General features: G+C 44.0%; 1 protein-coding gene across 1 annotated transcript; it reads left to right on the forward strand.

Moving 5' to 3' along the window:
* Positions 1–53: 53 nt before the first annotated feature.
* e2f3 (E2F transcription factor 3) lies at positions 54–15,748 on the forward strand. The gene is made up of 7 exons (XM_071926934.2): positions 54–479; positions 3,064–3,175; positions 5,547–5,766; positions 9,465–9,614; positions 9,885–9,999; positions 11,013–11,208; positions 12,684–15,748. Exons 1-7 carry the CDS (start codon positions 225–227, stop codon positions 12,971–12,973), a joined length of 1,338 nt encoding a protein of 445 aa, XP_071783035.2. The 5' UTR covers positions 54–224; the 3' UTR covers positions 12,974–15,748.
* Positions 15,749–23,933: the final 8,185 nt, after the last annotated feature.

The following is a 23,933-nucleotide window of genomic DNA, read 5'->3' on the forward strand; positions in this document are numbered from 1 at the left end:
TGGAACCATTTTTTCAGCGGCCGGAGAGGAGCTCCCCGCCGACTAATATCCGTTGCATCTGCCTTATTTAGGGAGCTACGGGCAAATAATGACAACCGAAATGCTCCGTAAGATATCGAACTAGCGATAGAATTGATTATTTTGTTTGGAGTCGCGGTGGGTTTTACGTAAAACGCCCCAAAGTTGGCGGAGGGACAAAGGGGCATTCGAGCCTGGAGGATAAGATGAGAAGGGGGGTTGCCTCGGTCCCAGAGAGAGTCATCGTTTCAGGGGTCGGGGGCTCCTCCGCCGATAAAAACGCGACGATATACGAGTGCTGCCCCACCGCTGCCTATGTCCACATCCTCAGCCCTCCGTCCTACCCGGGTCAGACTGTGAATGTCAGTTTCTCTGAGCAGACCGACAGTCTCCGGTACGCTACCCCCATCGGACCGTCAACAAACGGGACAGGGCAGAGATCTGAACTCGGGCGAACCCAGGTAATACATTAACCCGCTACAGCATTTGAATTTGAACGCGCTATTGCAATTCAGTAAAGAAAATGTTAATGTTAGCGCCGGTGATTGTAACCATTTAGGTTAGGGTGGGAAATGGGATGCGGATTAACGTTAGCCAGACTGGCTGCTAGCTAAACTGCACCACTACTTGACTGCTAACGTTAACGTTACATGTCAGCTAGGTCAACTAGGTCTCATTCCTTGTAAAATGACTTGTTTTCATTCTGAATTTAATGTGTACACCGTTTACATTAAATTAAATAAACAATGCATCAACTTGACCAGTCCACTTTAGCTTGCCAGGTATGCCCGCTTTGACAGATTCATAACGTTAGTCGACGTTTGTAAAATACTTGGTGGCTGTTATTTACTTGGGTGGCTAGTCGAATTAGCCACCTGGTCAAGTTGTTAAAGCTAGTATGATAACAATATGTGCTCAATGACATTTAACACTTTCGGCTAACTCGGCGTGTCTCTTTAGTTAGCAACGTAAAGGTAGCCAGGGTTGCCCAGGATAATACCGGAAACCTTGTCTTCAAAATAAAAAATTTAGGTGTGTGAAACGTGCCGATAGAGTGCGTTATGGTGAGGCTCTGCGTTTCCAAAAAATATGGCAGCGTGAGTCTAATGTTAAAGTAAAACAAACCCAAGTGCAAGGAGAGAATGTTTTTGTCGTCCTCTCACGGAACTACACTTAAAATGTCAAAACATGCGCTTTTATTTTGAAGGCAGAGTTGCCTTCAATTTTCCTCAGGTATTTTGTGTATCTCCGGTAGCTTGACACCGTTTTTTTTTTTTTTTTAAGTTTAGGCATCAAAGCTCGCTTCAGGGAACTTACTTTCGACTCACTTTAATCGGCTAACGTTGGCCACGGCGATAACATTTCTTGCTTATTGAATTATTCAGCGAATACACCGGTAAGGACGTGATTGTAAACTGGAATATGCACATGAATTGCCAGAGAAGCAGGCCTTGGATGAATATGGGAGGGGGATGGGAGGTTCAGCTCCCATTAAGCACACTGGGGAACGAGGCTTCTCTGCCAGCTCCCAGTTACAAAGTTAATCCTCAGTGCTAGTGAATCTACAGCTATGGCCAAAGGTTTTGCATCACCCTTCTGAGTTTGCAAGTGTTAACAGATTGATTTATTTCCATAATTCAGTTAGGCTAATGCATGAAAATATTTAGAATTATACTATTTATGTGTACTGTTCTTGCCAGTGAAATGTTCATTTTCATACACTGTCAGTTGAGTGTTTTTCTAGAGTTAGGGTTATTTCTCTAATTGTTTCTCCATTTTCTGGTTGAAGATGTTATGCCTTGAAGTATGTATGGTCAGTCACCTGACATATTTTTGCTTGCTATATCCATTCATTACTGAATAATCATGGCACAGACACACACTTCCCCAGAAACAAGAGCTGCTGTTGTTGCTCTTGACAGGGGAGGCTTCAGTACCCGCCAGATTGCCCAAAAAATTTAAATGAACCAAAATACAATTTCCAGAAATTCCAAAAATCAGGATCCTTGTAATCAGCTCTCAGATCAGGCCGCCCTAAAGTGAGCACAGCTAGACAAGACCGTTACCTACAGCAGTCCAGTTTACAGAATAGAGCTGCCAGTAGTTCTCATTTGCTGTGAGAGTGGAGAGATGGAGGTGTAGTAGCTTCAGCTCACACAGTGAGGAGGCGATTGTTAGATTCTGGGTTGGTCTCTCAGACCGGTGAAGAAACCCCTCCTGAGTCGCAAAAACATTGCTGATCGTTTGCGGTTTTGTTGTGCAAGTCGGGAATGGACCGAAGGCTGGGGAAAAGTTATTTTCTTAGGTGAATCATTTCAACTGTTTAGGGAACAGGTGGGATACGTGTCAGGAGACGGAAAGGAGAAACATTCAACAACAGCTGTGTCATGCCTACAGTGAAACATCCAGAAACTGCACATCTGGGGCTGTTTTTCTATCAAAGGAATGGGACAATTGCAAATATTGCCCAAAGGAACTGCTATGATTGGTACCTGAAAACACTCAATAGGCCTAATCTTTTACCAATAACATACAATATAATAACAAGTACTGAAAATAAACATTTCCTTTATAATGATCCAGTGTGGATCATTTTATGTTCAGTATTTATCCACTGAATAATAGTCTTATTTCAATTATTAATTGCATTTTGCCGAGTTGCGTGGGTGATGCAAAACATTTGGCCATAGCTGTACAACAGCTCCAGATGATACTAACTCAGTATTTTAAAATCTTCATTGCTCATTACATGCAGCGTCAGTCATAAAAGGTTTGAGACTTGTGCATCCCAAATAGTTATGCAAAGGAATAATGGTAGTAGGGGGATGTAATGAGTATGGAGGCTGCCCTTCAACTGGAGGACCCGGTTCGAGTATCTGCCCTGCTGAAGTGTCCTTCAGCAAGACACTGAATACCGACCAGGGTTAATCAAGTGTCACATTAATGGGATTCTTATGTTCTGCAAATGAGATTGAAGAGACATTCGAAAAACTGTTCACCACTGGTTGTTGGTCTCTACTGAGTTCTTTACTTTCTTTATCTCAGGCAAAGAGAAGGCTGGAGCTGGACGTCGGCGACCCTCAGTACCTTCAGGATGTCGGCAGGACCTCCAGAGCCAAGAGGCCCGCAGCATCTCTCCCCTACAGGGGAGCCAAGAGTAAGGCTTTGTGCTGGGACAATTTGGCGATTTAGTTCGTCATCGGTGCTCATGTTTTCACATGTGGTCCATTTTTAGAACCGCGAACGGGAAGTCCAAGCAACGTGAGCAACCCTCTGCGATGAAGCAAGCTCAGACCTCCTCACTCTGGAGTCCACCTGGCAGTTTGCTTTAGTTGCATGTTGTAAACACCATTTTGTTGGGTGGCATTGGCAGTAAAATTGTTTAAAATCTATTTGAGCTTAACAGTTCCCTCTCGCAAGCCTTTGTAAGCATAACCTGTAATTTTCAATCAACATGTTGATGGGAAATGGTCTGCAATTACTGAAATTAGCATACAGCTAGAGTTAAGTCAAATTTAGCCTGACTGAATTCAATGATGGGCTTATTTCTACCCTCTGATTCTGACTATGAATATTATTAGATCAAGAAGTGCCAGTTGCTACACATAACCACCAGTGTTTCCTCTAGGATTTTTTTTTTAGCAGCGGGTGAAAAGGGTTTTGTTGTACCTGGGTGGTGCGCGCGCGGTCGGAGTGAATATCAATAGGTAATTAAAAAATATGAAATAAAGTGACACTTGACTGCAAAACAAACTTTAGAACATTCTCCACTCTCCTCACTTTCTGCCCTCTCTCCTGCTTCACTCTGCTCTCCTGCTCCACTCGCCTCCACTACTCCTGCCTGTCTACTTGTCTAATAAGGTCCATATCTCATTAAAAGCAATGGGAAGCGGCCGCAAGGCGCACAAAAGGCGGCCGCTCCTGAAAAGCGCCGCAGCGGCGTTTTTTTCGTCAGAGCGGAGCGCTTTCAAAAGTTGAGAAATGTTCAACTTTTCAGAGAAGCGCCGGGTGACGTGAACCACTTTTTCCCAGCCGACCAATCGCAATGACAGAGACGCTGGCTGTTTCCCATAGCAACAACTATTGAGAAAGTGAAAGTGCCGGTGGAGAAATGGGACGTTGTAATAAGTGAATTTCCGTTACCGCAACAGCGATCATAAAGGCAGTATGGATTATACTGGACATGTATTGGAAATATCTGGTAAGCCTTTGCTTGTTGCACAACACTGTTCTGTCTGCTAGAAGTGCTAACCAGCTCCTCACAAAAAGCGCTCCAGGCAGCGCTTTTTCCACATCAAAAAACGCTATGTGTGAACGCAGCCTTAATCTACCTTTCTCTCTTCTCTTTCTTTTTCTCTTCTTTCTCTCTCTCCCTCTCGCCTCGGCAGGGTGTCGCCACTTCCTGTATCCATCGTTTCAAATTAAAAGCCCTCTGCAGAGTCGTGTAATTGCGACTCCATGACATTTCATAAAATTCTGAAGCAGCAGCGGCAAAATGTATATAACGGAAACTCTGACCACCATAAAGAAATTGAGTCCTAAAGGGAGATGGATGGTTTGAATAGAAAGTGGAGTGGGATGTTTTCACAGCAGAAGATCAAGAAAGATGGTGTCCTCTGTAGCAAGGACAAAGCAGAACCAAATACAAGACCCAAGGTTTATTGTTGGTGTTTTTAAAATGGCAAACCGATACATCCGTGTTAGTGAGCTTGTGCTGGAGTGTGTATTCAGTTTAGTTTCCTTGTAGCTGAAGCACATACAATAGCAGCAGAACAAGGATGGCAAATGTTGGAAAGATGTAGTCTTTGATAAAGAGGACAAACTTGGCTAGCGCTGCACAGTTCAGCAGCTGCAAGGTTACTGGTGCCTTGCTGCAGAGGACTGAACTGAACACGCTCTCTCCCTCGCGCCCTCTACCAGGGTTAGACTGATGATTGTACTCTGTCACGTCATAACCTTAGTCACTCACACACTCTCTTTACAAATGTGTGATGTACAGTGGCCTCGGAAAGTATTCAGACCACTTTGCTTTTTCCACACTGTTGTGTTATAGACTTAATTTAAAATGGATTGATTTCTTTTTTTTGTCAATCTACACGCAATACCCCATAATGACAAAGCGAAAACACACTTTTAGATATTTGGGCAAATAAAAAAACGAAATATCTTGTATTAAGACCCTTTGCTATGACACTCCCAATGAGTTGAGATGCATCCTGCTTCCTTTGATCATCCTTGAGATGTCACTAAAACTTCATTGTGATCTGAAGACTTTCTGAAACAGCTGTATGTACAGTGCTGGAAGCTGGACTCAATGGTATTGTGACTTATGCAATAATAAAATGGTGGTGTTTGTTTAATTATGATTCGAGATTATTTTTTGGGTGGGTTAAAGCAAATGTCAGCAAGGAACCGATAAGGTAATCATTAAGAAATTGGGTTGTTTTGAAGGAATCCTGAAAGAATCATCATTTTCTTTCCCCCCCCCCCCCCCCCCCCCCCCTCTGTCTCAACCCCCAATTCTGCAGCGCCCAAGTCCCCGCCAGAGAGGACGCGCTACGACACGTCCCTCGGTCTGCTGACCCAGAAGTTCGCGCAGCTGCTGGCCCGCTCCGCTGACGGGGTGGTGGACCTGAACCTGGCTTGCCAGGAGCTCAACGTCCAGAAGAGACGCCTCTACGACATCACTAATGTCCTGGAGGGGATCCACCTCGTCAAGAAGAAGTCAAAGAATAACATCCAGTGGATGTAAGTAGCTGTGTGTGTGTTTGGGCATGGAGCTTGCTGTACAATGCACATTTGTGCATTTTTTTTTTTGCTCATTTCTGTGTATACAGTACACAAAAGTTTAATGATCCGTTTGGGGAAATTGGGTCATTGCAGTAGCAATAAAAGGCTACAGCAAAGAAAATGAAATATGAATGAAAAATATAGCAACTGGGTAGTATGAAACATAACGCAACCAATGTGAGGTGTATGCAGGGTTTGTAAAATAACACTGACAAAGCATGCTGAGACAAATATGTTTAATATAAAATTTGGATTGATCTCGGCTTTGTCTCGGTATATTCTACTGTGGTTATTTTGTTACCTCCCATCTTTAAAATTTACTAGATGAAGGCTAACGATGTACATCTTGGTGCTCTGCGCATATTTCTGTACATAATGTGAAGACTAGGCTCAGAGCTACTGCCACATCGCAGTCGCATCTCTCTATTTTCTCCGTCCCTCTGTCACGAGAGAGCCGGAGAGAGATTCTTGACAGCAGGAGAGTGGTGTCTTTTCTGCAAGGAAGTGGCTAGGCCGTTCAGTAGAGGAAAAAACGCGTTGAGTGTATCTAGTGTGGTGTCCGATTCTGTCGGGAGGAGAAGCTGTGTTGTGCTCGCTCATCTTTCTGGTTAGGAGTGCTGGTCGCTGATCGGCCTCTTTATTTTCATTTTTGGGAAAGAATATTTTTGGTTGAATTGATTTCTTGAACGGTCTGAAACTGAACGAAGAGTTTTTTTTTGTTGGATCATTATGGATGGATCCTTCTCTCTCTCATCACATGCTATTGGCTTGCACTGCTGACTCTCCTTGAACTGAATACACTGAGCTAAAATGTATCTTTGTTCAGCGTGACTGTTTTGTTACTGGGATATTTTGCATTTATTGTTGCTTGTTTATTGATCATACAGTGTCGCCAGGGTGTATAATGTGAACTTGTTAATTATGTTCTTTAAATATGCATCCTTCATGTGGATTTAGCTGACTATACGGACCTATAGCTAAACATTGTTAGTGTTGAGACATGACTGGCATCCCAGAAACTTGTGTGTAGGGCCCAAACGGTTACAATATGCTACCTCATCTGTAAATCTGGTAATATGAGACGCATATTTGCTAGGGGTGTAACTGATACCGAAAAAAATCTGAACCGTTTGGTTCGCCACCCACGATTCGGTACGCGCATGCGTGCCACGGTTCATTCGGTTCTCTGTCCCCCCCACTCCCCACATGGGTCTGATCAGTTGTCAGAATTACATGCCAATCTACGATGACATCACAGCTGGATTAGCCTACTAACACAGGAGTAGCTTATGGAGCAAATTGTGGAATTTTAAGTTTCACTTTCAGACTCTGCTGCTGCTGGTCTGTGAATCGCCAAATGACAAACATGACGTGATGCGCCCATCGGCGCATTAGAGATCGATTTGGATCAATTTGACCAACTTTTGATTTTGTGGCTTCCGTGTCGATATTGCGGCAGTGCGCCGCAGAAGAGCCCGATGTCACACATGCAGCAGGAGGAGGAGAGCCGGTAGGACCAAAACAACTTTTTTTGTTCCCGCAGCAGCGACCTCTGTGTGAGTTCAGAGCAATAACTAAAACATCGGGGGTAGTGATACGAGGGTCAGGTTTTTTTTTAACCCGCGACTGCCCGATCCGACACGTCAACATCTGAACCTGCCCGTTCGTTCTCAATATTATCTTCAATCGACCCAACCCGCCCCACCTGCGGGACCCGCGGGTTTCAGGTTTACCCGCGCATCACTATTTGGTTGTTTATAGTAGGGCTGAAACGATTCCTCGAGAAACTCGAGTAACTCGATTACTAAAAATCATCGATGCAAATTCTTTGCATCGAAGCTTCGTTTAATCCATATAACTATATACACACTCAGTGTTTCGCACGGATGATTATTACTGTTGCACAACGCGCTGGAGAAAGAGAGAAAAACTTTTCAGACCCCCCTGGCGACTTTATTTCTCAAAAGCGACTAGCGACAAATCTGCCGACTTTTTCTGACCATGGGAAGCAATGTTAATGTGTTGAATCCCAAAGCATTTGGCAATAAATTGGTTCGGCTGATGCCGGTTTTCTCTACTTGCTTGTCTAATCCAGAGAGGTCTGACGGTCACAGCGCTTCTCACACACAGCGTAGCTCCTTCCCTCCGCTGAGAGCAGGGACTGTAGGATATGGTCCACTTGTAATTGCTACCGGCGTACGCCGAAACTGGCCGGGTGGGCGGAGTCAGCACTTAATATTAAAACAGGATGAGATGAAGGCTAGTAAAGAATGCACGTTAATTATGGCTATATGTAATGGCTAGTTAAGAACGTAAATCAATATGGTGGCTAGTTATGATGTCCCTAAGTTAGCTAAGTTTTGCTCAAGAAAATAACCACAGAAAATAAAATGCTGCAGTCAATTTGTGAAAGCCTGAGCTTCATTCATGTTATTATTATGATAGTCACACACACACACACACACACACACACACACACACACACCTACTCCCCTCACAGTGATGCATAAAATACCCCAGAAAGCAAAATATCAGGTGGTGTAAGTAGCAATTGGAGCCTAAAATGCACCAGTCCAATACAGCGGTATATTCAGTTTAGTTTGATTGCAGTGAGTAGGGTCAGCAGGTGTAGGGCAACCCTTCAACATAGTAAATAAATGTACATTAGCCAGTCTTATGAACTTATAAATATAAATAAATATCAATAATAATTATTATTTCACCTCGTTTTCAGTAAATCACAGTGTCGTATGGACAGCTTTGTGCGGACAGCTTTTCTCTTTTGTATATTTACTATTGCTCTTTAATAAAGCAAAAGTATTTCTTATCCTATTACTCGATTAATCGATGGAATAATCGGTAGAATACTCGATTACTAAAATAATCGATAGCTGCAGCCCTAGTTTATAGCAAAGATTTGTAGCCCTGTTCAGTAGTGGAAGATTTCAGTAGGTAGGTCTACATGATTTAAGTTGCATTTTATGTTGATGCCCTGGAGTAAAGCCACTGAAGGTTGCATTTTATGTTGCAATTTATGTTGCTGTTGGCCTACATAGCCTACAATGCAGGGATATTTTATGTTAAAATGACAGAGCCAGTATTTACTTTACTTTTGAAAGAAAGTCTGTTGATTTAGTTATACTGGACTTTAATTTTCAGTGAAAAAGTTTTCATTCAGGAAAACTTAAGATAAATACATTGTGTAAATTGGAATTTGCAATTGTACTTCCCCTGCCCAGTGCACCAGATATAGGCCTATATACCGTACCAAACCTAAACTGTGACCCCAAAACCGTGATATGAACCGAACCGTGAGTTTTCTGAACCGTTACTCCCCTAATATTTGCACACCTAAATGCATCTCTTTATATTTGCTTTCCCATACTAGGAATTGTTGCCGATGCACACTTGAAATACTGCTGCAACCTCTAGATGTGACAAGATGCTCCCTCTGTTTGCTGTGTTATTCTCACTTTGTTGTCCTTAGTAATCTCTTTTTGTTTTATTCTTATCTATATCATATTCCTTAATGCTGCGGTGACCCAATTTCCCCATGAGGATCATTAGTTTCAGCTAATCTTCTATTAGTGCATGTGTGTTTGAGTGAAGTTGTTACGATGTTAATCCTCTATTGCTGCGTGTGTGTGTGTGGACAGGGGCTGTCAGCTGAATGCGGACAGTCATCTGAATGCGGCCAGTGATCAAGTGTTGCAGGATCTCGGTGACGAGGAGAGGAAGCTGGATGAGCTGATCCAAAGCTGTACGAATCAGATTCACCAGATGTCTGTGGACCAACACAGTCAGAGATATCCTTTTTTATTTCCATTTGATTTTACCCTAAGTACTGAATAGTGTCTGTCAGGCTGGGGACAAACTACACAACTTTTAGGCAGATTATAGCCAAAATGTTATCTAGTTAGGGGCTTTCACAATGGATGATTGGCGCACATGATCATGTAGTGTGTCTGCTCCACGTTCGTTTTCATTCTGTGTTGTAACTTGAGAGCTCATGTTTTTGCCAGATTTAGAGGTGGGTGGAACCAATTTTTGTGCTTTTCCTTGACCTTGTGGCTCACTTTTGCCTATTTGACGTATGAAGATGTAAGGCAGATCCCCAGCTTGAAAGAGCAGACGGTGATTGTGATCAAAGCCCCTGCAGAGACTAGACTGGAGGTGCCACAGCCAGAGGAGGTAAAACACTTAACGTATTGATCATTTGTTGGTTCCATCCCATTTCTTTACAGAGCTCAACATAATGGCTTGAAACCTCAGTGAAATAGTCCAGGGCTCAAAGGTGCAACCATTTGGGGCGCAAATGCAGCCAAAAGTGAAATTTTGCAACCTGGAAATTAAACTTGGGTACACTGGTGCGCCTACAAATAAGTGTCCTGGTGTGACTTCTTGACTATTTGAATAACTTCTTAAGAGCTAGCCTGGCAACTTGTCTCCTGTTATTTTTTTTTTTTAATTGACTGAAATTAAATCCCCTTCCCGAGGTTTCCTCTCACAAGAAACAGCACTGCAAGCTGGCGCTTGTGGAAAGTGCAGCCGGTCCGAAGGTGAAACTTATGTTTCCATGCTCTAAATTGTGTGCATGTGTTTGTAACGGTGTGTGCTTGACAGTAACTTGACACTTTTAGTTGTCAGAGATGTGTAAAATTGTAACACTTGGATAAACTGTCAACGTGAGTGTGATGCCACTCACGGACAGCATTACCCCTAGTGGTCAGTTTGTTTTTGACCCCAGAGTTGTGATTTTCTATGATACACTACGTTTTTGATGTGGTGTTTAGAGGGCAAAGACCATGGAAGCAATGTCAACAACTGATTGTAAATGTGATGCATGTTGGTTTAACCTCTTGTAAATGATTAGTTTCTATCCAGATATGGAAAATGGAAACGTAGAGTATGTCCAGAATATAAAATTGGTGTACCTAAATTTTTGCTCCAAAGTTTTGAGGTTTGGAGCACTAGTGCTACCAAGTAAAAGCTAAATTAGCATTTTAACCTGCTTGGAGTACCAGATGAGTAGGGCACTGTCCAGTGACTCTGAGAGAAATGGAGTCTTTGAAGAATTGATGAGCACTGGGTTAGTACGGTCCCTCTATCCCCCCCCCCCCATCTCTAATTGAGACTCGTGTCTCGGCAGTGAGCATTCAGAGGCTGTAAAATGTGAGCGCTGTGTCCATCTGTCCTATGTCCAGATCCTCCAGATCCACCTCAGCAGCACCCAGGGGCCCATTGAGGTGTTCCTCTGCTCTGAAGACCCCGTCCCTGAAGACGCAACAAACGGCTCTATTGCCAGTGGTTACCACGACAAACGCTCTTATGCGTCTGCCAACGGGAACGACCCGGTCCCCCCCTCCTCTTTGTCCTCATTCGTCAAGGTGTCATCCCAAGGTGAGCCTCGTGTCTGAGGATCCCTTGGCCCTTCTCAGACCAAGTCCTCGTGTGAAGTTGTAGCTACTGTCGCCTCGTCCTTGATCGATCACATGCCAATATTGACCCTAGTCATCGAGGTGGATTGGATATTATTAGGAATGCTCCAGCCGATCAGTCAATAGTCAATAGAGCTTGGGTTATGTTCACACTATTCTGCTTTGGGGAGTGGCTGTAAGGTGGTCAATTTGGAGAAAGCACTGTGCCTGGCTTTTTATGCAGAGTGGTAACACCCCTGGTAACCAGCCAGAGACCATCCTACCATCATGATGTAGTCTAATGTTTTCAGCAAGGCAAATTGGACTCGTATGCATTGGGTACGGGGACCTTGAAAGGGTTTTGGGGGGTCCCTCAGCGAAAAGAGGAATAGTTTAATTTTACTATAATTTCATTCACTTGAAATGATTACAATTGGAGAATTTATAAGAGTGATTATTCTGATCTTAGGCTACACTCTCAGCTCTTTCATCTCCCTACATGCAGCATAGACAGTTTTACAGTTGAGTCCTAAATCAACAGCAAAAATTGTTTAATGATGCGGTCCCTGGGCAATATCTTAACGAATGGTGGTCGGTCTAACCTCGGTAATGGTCTGTTTATTGATTGTCTTCCGGGTTTGATTTCCTGACAAAATAGCATGCTGTTTAGCAGCTGTCTTGGAAGTCCTGCATGTTGGACTTTCCACCAGCATGTGAACGCAGCATAATAGTTGTGGCTAAAAACGGAAGTCGTTTAAAAGGCGGAAATCCCAGATCGAGGTCACCACGAAAATCAAATCGACTGATCCTTGGTCCAGGGCTATCTGCCCACCAGATTTCAGCAAAATTTTGCTAACAGACAGGTGAAAGCATAACCTTACTCCAACTTCATTGTCAGAGGTAAAATTGCCGGCTAGAGCATTCCTAATTAATATACTAAACATGAGGAAAATTTTCACACACTTGCATGTCTTCTTGCTTTAACATTGGTTCCATTAACAGCACCACAGTTGGGGTCTCCCTTCAATACCTGGTTAACTTTTTACAGGACTATACACTCCGACTAACTAGGTGGAGAGGAAATACTTTCTGTTCTAGTGGTTTTGTAACTTTTAGACTAGGCTTTGACCAATACGTGCACACGTGTGAAATCTTATCAAAATGTTTCATTAGAATGAGTCCAGTTGGGGGCTTCCAGTATACATTCAGTGTAGTATTAATCAATTATACAACGTGTAGTCAAACAAACTCCCATCCATCATACAGGAGGTGGACGACACTGACTGGCCCATATAAGATTTTTGCTGAAAGGCCAATATCGACCTGATTATATCGGCATACCAATATATAGGTCTAACCCTACTTTAGATCATTCTCTATCTTGTTTTGGGTTTTCCTGCCCACATCGATCGTCTTTGCTTTCCCCTTGTCTCCTTTTACGTTCCTCTTTCTTTCCAGATGGTGCTAACCACTCTTCCGGCAATACCGGCTTCTCCAACGCGCTGTCTGGGCTAACACAACGCTCACCACCGGTCACTGTCACCCCCGTCTCCCCTGTTCCCACCTCCCTCACCTCTCTCCAGCCCCCCTCCGAAGACCAACAGACATTTGTCACCCTCACCCTGCCTCTGGCCCTCTCTCTCGGAGGGGAGGACTATCTCCTGAGCCTGGGCGAGGATGACGGCATCACTGACCTCTTCTCCTCCGTTGACCTGGACCAACTGCCCCTAGACATGCCCCTTATCTGAACTGTCCTCTCCCTGCAGGACTCTGCGGGCCGCCATTTCGGAAATTCAGCCATTTTTGGGGACACGGCTGTTGTTTTGCACAAACAGGATATCAAGGGCAAACAAGCGCTGAATTGACTTTGTGGGTCATAATGTGGAGATTGTGTACCCTAGAGAATGTGACTTGGATTTACTGATGCTCAGGTGTGTGGAAGAGGTGTCGTTACCCAAAAGCAGCTTCCTTTAGGGGAATCTGAAAAGCCATGTCCTCTATTTCCAAAGACCAAGTGAGATCATCTTCTTGCGGCTTCTCTCCTGTCCTTTGGACTTGCGCTGACAGGCATGTTGTCAAACCAAACCCATCCTTTCTGCAAGCCGTTACATGTCCGCGAGTAATACTCACGGGATCCAGTGTGCTCCTCCTGAGTCCAGGCCTCTGTGTCGCAACGCAGGACTCGTGCATGACCCAACAGTGTTGTGAGCTGGTACTGTCGCACTCCCGGCATTGGAGCCCGAGGATTATAACACTCGCCTGGAGTTGTGATTCTGAACCGGCTCTCCTTGATCTTCCACACATAGCAAAACGGTCCGGAGTCATTGCTATGAGACTTGAATACTTTATACTTGTGCATAACTTTCGTGAAGGGAAAAGGTACAATTGGTGAGAGTGGTTCAGCAAACTGCGGCTGTATGATTAATAATTGTGGATTATTGCTCATGCTTGGTTTTGTGTCCGTTACTCTACTGCCATTCAGGATATGAATATTGAATCGAATTCTGTGCCTCCTTACCAAGAGTCAGTCTCTCACACCACACTTGCACTGGTGAACACGCCGAGAACCCTGCCTGTGTTGGGTTGCCTCTGCAACCCAAGTCAAATTGTTCAACTATTACTCAGTCTCTGTATGAACCCAGTTTAGGCTTCATAGTTTTCTCAGGGCCCTAGTAGCTTTTACTTGAAGTGAAATTTTGTATCTTAAGAGTTGGTTCACTTCCTTCATTGGTTCATTTCCTTGCATTTTTGACTGAATCCCTCAGTTTGTTTACATCTTATCCTTTTGGATTCCTGAATTGTTGGCAATGTTTTGTCTAAAATATTGCTGCAATACTTATTGGTTATCAATAAGAAAGCCTACAGCACTCCTGTTCAATTCCGTTCCCTGTTTTCTCATAGAAATTCAATCTGTAAGGACCCATCTGTGATGCTGTCAAATTTATGAAGCTGCAGAATGGGTAACAAATGTAGATGCATTGTAAGGGCATGGAAATGTCAATGGGCCTCTGGAAGATGAAAGGGCTTTTCATGGTGATAATATGGGGTGACATGCTCTAAAACACTGAGTGCTTCCATTTGCCATTGTGAGTGTCTCAAATGAGTGCACAACATTGCAGGTGAGCCCCCCTCCCCAGCATGTAAATGTTAAGTTACTGTTTTGGAAAACTATATGGTAAAACCTAGAGAGTGAAATATGTATATCTTTTTCCACAAAACATTTTATTGATATGTAAACGGTAAGCTTTTAAACTAACCCTAAGATTTTTTTCAAACCTGGATTTCAACCCAAGTCTGTGCCATTCTGTGCACATGTCCATCCAAGCCACTATGAGGCACTGAACAGCTAATGAATGTTGAAATGGAAGACCCACTTCAAAGCCATTTTAAGAATGGTCTCATCCACCCCAGCATAGGAGGCCAGGTCTCTTGGCTGTCACCTGAAGGTACTAATTTAGCCTACAAACCAAGGTAGTCTTGTCATTTTTCCCAGCTGTAGCTGAACAGGCTTATATGAAAGGTTCATAATGCCATGAAGAGATATACTGGTTATGAACATGCATTACTATGTGAAGTACTGGACTTAAGCCTGTTGGGGAGAAACTTTAGTGTTTAACTTTCATAATTTATATATGAACTATGAGCATTCTTGTGATGCTTAAACATGTGACACTATACAAGTCTGTTGACAAAATTATTTTTTTTTCCCCACCTGCCCCATGTCATAATTATCCTATTGAGTTCAATTAGGTACTAGATTCTTATATACTTGATAACACACTTGGTGAGTACTCTGTATGTAAAAATACCTTTTCTCCAAACCCGTGCCTTTTGCACCACTGTCCCCAGAGGAACAGGGCTAAATGGCATTTCTTTAACACTGTAAAATCACTTAACGGTTCTGGCGAAAGTAATTGTCCAGTCATTCAAGTACTGTATCAAACTGCAATAACTGGAGACATGCCGTGTTCAAATGTGCTCCCTCGATCTTATTCATAGCCAATCCCATAGTGCTTTGATGCTTTGCCCATTTCTATATCAGTCAAGATCAAGATCCAAGGTGTGTACGGTGTTGAAGCAGCAGTTGAAGTACAAGCTTTTATTATAGTTCTTTTTTTTTTTTTCTCCATAGAGCTGGAAGGTTTTCCACAAGTGTGCACTTGCGGCTTTAGTCCAAAAGTGTATTTTATCGTTACAGTATTTGTTACATTTACATTGAGCCTTCCTTACTGAAATAGATCCTTGACACCCCTGTTCATCTTACTGTTTGCATTTTTTTTCCCTTTTTGTCCAGGGCTTGAGTTGAGAATTACACTGATGTACCTTGAGGTGTTACTGTTTTGTGTGATTAGGAGATGTTTGAATTATGAGTGAAAAAAACTGAAGAAAAAAATGTGTGTGTGGTAATAAAGTTATCCAGCATTGTATTTTCACCAGCTGTCTGGGTGAGATTTCTATATAAAGATTATTCTGAACGTCAGCGTCAGACTTGTTAGTATTTAATAAAGAAGAACTTGGTTGAGGATTATGTCCATGCTGTCTCAAAATCATCTGAATTCTGACCTTCAAGGAGGGTTCCCTGCCTGAAAATGAAAATGTGAGGAAATAAGTTGGGGTGAAGGGGTTGACCTATGCGTCGCGGCATCACGGATGCTTTCATCGTGGCCCTGAGAGAGTTGCCTTGGATCTTTTGTTGTGATGACCAGCATTGAGGTTGCCCCTACACTCCACTGAGCACCTCTCCATTCCACACCTGACTGAAGCCACGCAGGGTTCCTTTTCTGTCCCTCTTGCTTTTGGTTCTCCAAAGGTTTCCAGAGAGTGAAGTTCTGTATTTGGTCTGGTATGATGCAGTTTCATTAGGTCAGGAGGAATTTATTATCTTAAACATAGGCATCATGCTATAAAACTCTCAAAACTTTCATCTGGTTGTTTCTAAATTATCTCTAGTCCACTTATCCATTAGCATTTTTCTGGCCCAGTACCGTCATCAGTGTTGCATCTTGGCCCCTTGGCCCTGTGTCAAAATGCTTGGCAACCACTAGTCTACAACTTTCACCCTACACTTTGTGCAGTTCAGTGTAGACCATTCTGGTGTAATATACATCTAGACACTAGGAGGCAGTGTGATCCCACAGAACCATTGACCTACAGTCACAAGGTGGTGAGGATGGTGTTTTGAAACTGTGAAAGTGTCACCCATCCTTTTCTGTGAATTGGCTTTTGTGAATGGGCATCCAGCCTTAATGATTCTAAGGACCAATCTCTAATAAAGATGCCTGAACACAAGGTAGCTCTTATGGCAGCCACACCAAACCACGGCACTGAAGACATTTTAGGGTCAAATTGATGGGTGGTGGGGAAAGAAAGCTACAAAAAGCAATTTAAGCATACCAAGGAGCTTGAAGAGTAATTCTCAGAATCTGAATTGGGCTGCTCAATTTTAACATTCATTTTCGGAAGTCAGGGTCAGCTACAGAACCGCACCGCTGGAGCTGGTAGGGATTCAGTGTCTTGCTCAATGACACTTCAGCAGGACAGATGCTTACTGACATGGGGGGGGCTTCAACGTGGGTCCTCCAGGTGAAGTAAAATCACTATGATCAGCCTGGGATACTTTTCAACGTGAAATCTGATTTGTTTTTCAAGGATTGCAGTCAGTCTGTGAATTACCTTTGAATTGATCAGCTGAGCCTCTCTAACAGACTGTTTTAGAAAAGTGCCTGCTTTGATCCGCTTATCTGCAACTCAAACAGGCCTGTTAAACATCAATAGAGCACCCTGTTGGAAGTGTAACAAGACTAAGAGTCTAACAGCCCTGAGACATTGAATTCTGTGGAAGCGTCCCCGCTGGGAATCGAACTCCGGTCTCCCAATTGAGTGTCTGCAATCTAACTCCCTGCGGCATACTTTCACCCACGTTACTGAAAGCACCAAGGTTTGACTGACATTAGTAGCTCCTCTGACCTGATTACCATTTCCTCAAGCAAACTACAGGGCAGCTATCTTAAGGACAGCACCCTATTTTTGATGTGACATGAAAGACATTTGTTGCTTAGCTACTGTCAACCACAGTTCCAGTAAATAGACGTTACTTAGATGAACCTCTTTCAACAGTCAGCATACACACAAAAACAACTCCTTGAACCAAAAGTGAAGAGAAAATCGTAAACCTGTGCTGTGACCTGAGTCGGCATGCCTTTGCTTTCCTTGTATGCACGCGCTTATGCTTCTTATACACCTCTCTGTGTATAGGATCCATCCATCCCTCTCCCTGCTTCTCTTTGTCTGAGCCGCAGCACCTTTAAAAAAAAAAAAAAAACACAGCAGCACCCTCGACATGATGATGTAATCCAGCAGGAGGCTGCAGCGTCCAAACCTTTCCATAGATGGCAGTGTTGAACCTCGGAATGCCCCCCGAACCCTTTTAACCCAGTTCCCCACAAACACTGGCACACACACTTAAGTTCATGGAAAGTCACTGGATCACTGCTATTATTGATTCATGTGTGTCGTTTCTGTTGGTTTTTTTTGCCCCCTTTGTGCCAGGAAGACTTGATTTGCACATGAAAAAAAACACAAAGTGAATATTGAATCGGGTCATATTGAATTAGGCCTGACGTCAGCCCCCCTCCTGTCTCAAGGGGGTTTAGTTAAGGATCAGTCAATATAGCTGTCAATCAACCAATCAATCGCTCGATGGAGTTTCATTTTTAGAGTGCTTCTCCTTGTCACCTACAAACAAATGACGTAGCAGGGTTTGAAACCGCAGAACCCAATACATGGATCGCTGGACTTAAAGGGAGAGATGGGACTAAGTCACCACTAACACTCGGTCCCTCAATGGTTTTGGGAACGCCTCAGAGCAAGAGCAATCTGCAGAAACTATGCGTTCGATCGCTTTGCCCAGCAGAGTCCCATTCTCTACATTCTCTCTCAACATAGTTGCTCCTATGCTGCGTTCTCTGCAGCCAGACTGTTGTTTTGACTGCTGTTATGCACTGAGGCAGGGAGAGAGAGAGAGAGAGGGTTAAAGAGGGAGCATGAAAGCAGGCGAGAGAGGGAGAGAGTGTGTACTATTTGCCTCTCATTGGCTGCCGAGAGCGCGCCGTCTTTTTGCGTAGCGCGTGCTCAGCCAATCCGTCGCCTCTGCAACATTTTGGGTTTATGAATGAAATGAGTAGTGAGAGAGCGGGACAGGAGTAGTTTGATTCATCAGCCGTAGCTCATAGTGTGCGGAGTACGCCAAAGAGAGAGGTGCACTTGTTCGGTGCGCAGTGGAACTGAGGTGGCCCCTGCGCGGAGGATACAAAGAGTGATGCACAGGTGACCGTGACAGTGTATGCACGATGCACAAAAACATGCAGTCAGACCTCTAGCTGTCTTTAGTGTCTTTGACAGACATTGCACTACAAAGTTAGGCCCTGGTCCATACTTATGGGCACGGTTGGAAAGGGAACTGACATTTGTTTACTCAAGCAGAAGTACCGCTACTTCAGGTTTACTCAATTCACAGTGCTTTCATGAGAAAATTGTGGTCTAGGTTAAGTCATGTAAATACTGATAAAAAATGACTAAAATTAAATGACCCGAGTGCTACGGTAAAACGTTCAAGTGCTTCGCTACGTTCGAGAGAATATTATGTTCCAAGTAAAAGTCATACCACTTCACTTAAAATGCCCAGGTACATGGTTTCAAAAGAAAATGCTCTCCACAGAAAATTATGTTCCATTATGCTTCAATATCTTCCACACATGTTGACGCGCTCTGAACAGATGGATGATTTCATGGGTCACATCAGGCTGAGGTTTGTGTTTTCAGTTAAGTTAGTTGTGTTTTCAGTTAAGTTACAGTACCGGTTATGGGAGGTTAAGTCCACACGTGACTGTTTTAAAGCCAACTTTCATGCCTAAAAATAAAACTTGCTCAAGTAAGAGTAGGACTGAAGTAGAAGTAGGAATACAGGCTTACAGAAAAACTCAAGAAATCTACTCAAGTACATATCGCAGAAGCTGTAACTAGTTACCTTCCACCTCTGTAGATGGTTGAGAGAGGAGGGCCGAGGATCAATACACGGCTCCTGTCAGCAGGAATCCATACTGTAGGTCGGTGTATGGATCGAACATTAGAGAAAGTGTTTTTCTTCTGTCACATTGTCTTTAGGGGCTTGTCTGTACAAAGGTCTGACCTCTTCACAGGAGTCTCCGCCTTTGGATACATCCTCTGTCAAGTGTTAATAGACTCTGTCGGCTGATTGCCAGGTTCGTGCGCAGGCCTCGATCTCTGGAGCGAACGCATGCGACACCGCTCCAGATGATGTAGGAGTTGCCTGGGTCGCACACACACACACACACACACACACACACACACACACACACACACACACACACACACACACACACACACACACACACACACACACACACACAGCTGGGTCCTGGCTTTGGTAATGTTGGAGTGGTTGGAATGTAATGTCTGCTTCCCTCTTGTTCTCTGGTTTGAGGTTTGAATTTTTCCTCTCTTTAACCGGCTGCGTGGTGTGGGTGTATAATGCTTCAGTTGTTGTGATGACAGCCTCGTGACCTGTTGTGAACCCTCTCCACCCCCCACCCCCCCCACACACACACACACACACACACACACCCTCTCCAACGGGCATTTACTTTCTATAGTTCCACTTGGAAACATCCAATATTTGCATAGACGAAACTAGACGTGAACCCAAACCCGTAGGCCCGTACCCTTTAGCCAATAGAGAAAAAGACAGCCAGTTGTCATTTGCATGCGATTTGCATTGGATCCCCCCGTGACTGTTTGCAATGTCAGGAGGCCAAATTAACCAGTGTTCCGTTTTAGCCGGATTTGCATCTCATTTGCATGGGACTTGCTTAACGAGGGTTACTTAGCCGAGTGACCCCCGTGGAAACTCCTTACCTCGCACGCAGAGGCAGCGGACGGCGCGAGCGGCTAATTTCATTAGGCGAAACGTCCGTTTGACTGAGAGAGTGCCTTTGGATGTAATCATTAAAAGGGACGAGGATGTGCAAGCTGTTCCTAATCAGGGTGTTTTTTGCGTGCATATGGACATTGTGTCATATTTACTGTAAGGATGAAAGATTAGGCATGGAGGGGATAGCGGGCGGCATCAATCTCACTCAGGATCTTAGAGCGGGCACATTAATCATCCCATCTACGGAAAAATCATCCTCATCAGACTCGGGGCCACAGTCCTGCACACATGGTGATGATCACTGGATGCAGGGATGGACAGAAGGAGAGTTAGTGGCTGAGTGAACAGAAGCGCAGCAGCCAATACTTCTTCATTGAACCCAGGGACTTGGATTGGATGTTAGACGGTGCTTTTGTCCTGCTAATGTGTTCATATGGTGGCGACTGGCTGTACAAAGTCCCAGCACACCCAGCGGCTTCAGACGCAGGCCAAATGGTTTAACTATCGGACCCCCCCCCCCCCAAACACACGCACACACACACACACCACAGGTTGATCGGTGCTTCCTTCCGCAGAGTGGCTCCCTTCTTCTTCCCGTTCCTCTCCGCAGCCTCTTTCTTCCCTCTTCCATCCTTCCTTGTGATCCCTTTTATTTATAGAGGGCAAGAAGGCTTTATGGGCAGATGGATTCCCTCAGATATTATGTGGTGGATTTCAATAAGGAGAATCAATTCCGGCTTTGTTTGTGCAATCCTCCCACACTGCACACTGGTACACAGACATCAAACAGGGCAATATATCATCCGTGGAAATTTCATCATGTTATTTGTTTGTCTTAGAAGGGAGAAGGCAGGGAATGGAAGTCAGGAATCAGGCCCATATTCCAAAAAGGAGATGTTGGATCGTTGTCGAAATGTACGCTGTTTTTCTATAAGCACTACCTCTAGTTCTGCGTCTGTTTTTTTAATGAAAATAATGTTACATCCAGAGAAAAACTGATTAAATCTCTTTTTTTATTTTGCTTGAAGGATTTATCCAATGCTTTCATAAATATTGTGTATGGTCTTTTGGGCACGGTTCCAGCAGCATTTTCCACATTTTCTCTCCTGTTGAGTGGTTTTATTAGGAAAATGTGACTCTTGTTTCTGTATGTGCACTAATCCCATCTATACAGGGAATGAAAGTGCCCTTGTTGGCTAAATCTGCAATTATTCCCTCTGTAAGCGGACTAGCCAGCACTCACACTCTCATTACCAGTGTTTAAGTGTTTAGCGTTGTGTGAGGTGCTTAGCCATGAACACGTACTTGCACAGACACACACACACACACATGCTGGGAGGCCGGTGGTAAGTCTAATGAGGGAGAAGGCCTTGAATGGTACCTATGCTGTGATGCATTAAAGCTTAATAACCTGTCCTTTCAGCTCTCTCTTAAGAACATGCTCTAGACCTGATAATTGGAAAGATATTTCCCTCTCTCTCTCTCTCTCTCTCTGCGACTCTTTACCTTTGTCTCTCTTGTTCAATATGGCTGCTTTCAGTTCAGCTGGAGCCATTATTTGCCCTTAAAGGATGATTCCTCTTCTTTTTCCAAATCATATTCAGTCGGCTCTTTACCCTGAGCTCAGTTTATTGATCAGGTGAAAGTGGAATGCATGGTTCAGTTCTGTGGTAATTGCCATACCAACATCAGTCACATTTAGCCTTCAACAGTAATGCAAAATGAATCAGTGGCAGTCGAAGGGGCAGTTGCACCCTGTTGCATAAATCTTTGTTGTAATCTCATTAAAGCAACTTGAAGCTGCACCAGGCGAGATTTTTATATAAAACTACACCCGTTTTTATCAGCCTAAATCACAAAATGGGGCTGTTACAGAGAAGAGCGTCCCATTTCCACTAACTGAGACCCCGCAGATTTGCCCAATTGAAATTCTGGTGTGCGGTATGGACACTGGATCTTTTGCCTCTATTGTCCCTTTGGTATCTTTTGTTATAAAGCAGCACAGACCGGCCGGTTGGTAAACATGAGTGTGCCGTGTGCAGTTTACTGATGTCGCGTTACAGGAATTCTGGGTATTGAAGTCCTCAAAATACAAACCGTTAACTCTTGCTGCCATCTGGGGCCACCAACATGTGAAGCTGCCTTGTGTAGCTTTAAACCAACACCACCAGTTTTGCAACAACCTGAAACATGTCATGATTTCCTCTAAGATTCTGTGGTTACATTTTTACCGATGATATGCATGGCAAACCAGAAATTCCAATTTAAACCAGTACAGGCAGCATGCTCCTGTTGACAACTCGGTTACTTCCATGTCACTTTAGTCCCACATATTCCATACCATGTCCAGTAACATTGCTTCCCGATGTTTATCCCTTCAGCGGTATTCCCGGGACCGTCACCCGTGACAGTTAAGGTTGGCATTTGTGCCGGTTTGTACGCAGCCCACCGCCGGCCGGGGCCTGCTAGATGTAGGTCTGCGTGTCCCTATATGCTGCGGGTTCGAATAAGAGCGCAACTTTATGTGTTGACGCCCTGAGCGCTGTCTGTATGGCTCGCAGTAAGTGCCTAATGTGCGGTCACAGTTGGTCGAGGCCTGTCCACATGTGCCGCGTAGCCACGGGGGCCGAGGGCGACGGCTCAGCGCGGCCGCTTCGCTAATGCGCTCTGACCCAGAAACTGCCGGTCTGACCTCTTTAGCTTCTGCTTATAGAAAATCTCCCTCCCTCCCTCCCTCTCTCTCTTCCCCGGCCCCTCTCTTTTCCTCCGTCGCCCTCCTGTCCCCTTCTAATGTGACGTTACACCCACTTCCCTCCCCTTAAACTGTCCTTCTAAATCAGTCTCGGACTTTGCAGCCTTTTTTTTTTTTCTCCTTTCATAACACTTTTCCTGCAATCCAAATCCTGGCTTTCTTGAGTCGTGCTCTGAGGTTTCGCTCCTCTCCACTCTCAATAAAAAGTCATTTTGTTGTCACAGCCTTTAAATATCAGATTGAATTATCCAAAAACTATATCCCACCCCGATCCCCTGATTCATTTCCCTCATAATTAGTCGTCATCCATTCACACTAAACCAGCTTAGATGAAAAGTGACAGAAAAGTAGATTTTCTGTATGTAAAAGGACAACAAGAGCATTGAGCATCAACATTATTTGGTTTCCCTGATTATTCAGGGAAGTGACTTATCCTGATTCTTGAAGATAAAAGACGATGCAACCGGCAATTTTCGGAGTGTAACAGAGAAGTAACACTAGTAGCCAAGTGTAATGAATTACTGTTCCCAAGAAGTAATAATAATATTACTTTTGAAATGAGTAACGAGTGAAAGTACAGGCTTGAAAGAATAAACAGAAAAGGAGTAGTTGCTCTGAAAATCTCCACACACACACACACACACACACACACACACACACACACACCTCTCACTCTCGCTCCCCCCTGCTCCTGTTATTGTGACTTGTGACTTATATAAGCTGTGTTACTGTTGCTCCGTGACCTCTCGCTGTGGTGACAGTTAGTGCTGTGAGAACGCCGCCCAGTCCCGTTCAATCAGACTCAAGAGAACTGTGTGTGTCTGTGTGTGTGTGTGTGTGTTTGCTAGTGGAAGATTTCCTGAAATATTCACCTCAAATAGAGGAGCTATTACTTTGGTAAAATTTTACTTGTCTAGAAGGGCAAATGCTCATATGGGAAATTATGGGAAAGTATTCACAGCTATTAGACTAAAACATGAAACTTAATCCAGTAAAAATGCTTAAA

Source organism: Centroberyx gerrardi, chromosome 19 (assembly GCF_048128805.1).
Source record: "Centroberyx gerrardi isolate f3 chromosome 19, fCenGer3.hap1.cur.20231027, whole genome shotgun sequence".
NCBI classification, from domain to species: domain Eukaryota; kingdom Metazoa; phylum Chordata; class Actinopteri; order Beryciformes; family Berycidae; genus Centroberyx; species Centroberyx gerrardi.

What these genes read in the sequence shown, in the direction of transcription:
- e2f3 (XM_071926934.2), top strand. Translation starts at nt 225, where the DNA reads ATGAGAAGGGGGGTTGCCTCGGTCCCAGAGAGAGTCATCGTTTCAGGG. An exon ending in CTGAACTCGGGCGAACCCAG is followed by an intron (nt 480 to 3,063) that starts GTAATACATTAA and finishes TCTTTATCTCAG; the next exon opens with GCAAAGAGAAGGCTGGAGCT. An exon ending in AGGTGCCACAGCCAGAGGAG is followed by an intron (nt 10,000 to 11,012) that starts GTAAAACACTTA and finishes TCCTATGTCCAG; the next exon opens with ATCCTCCAGATCCACCTCAG.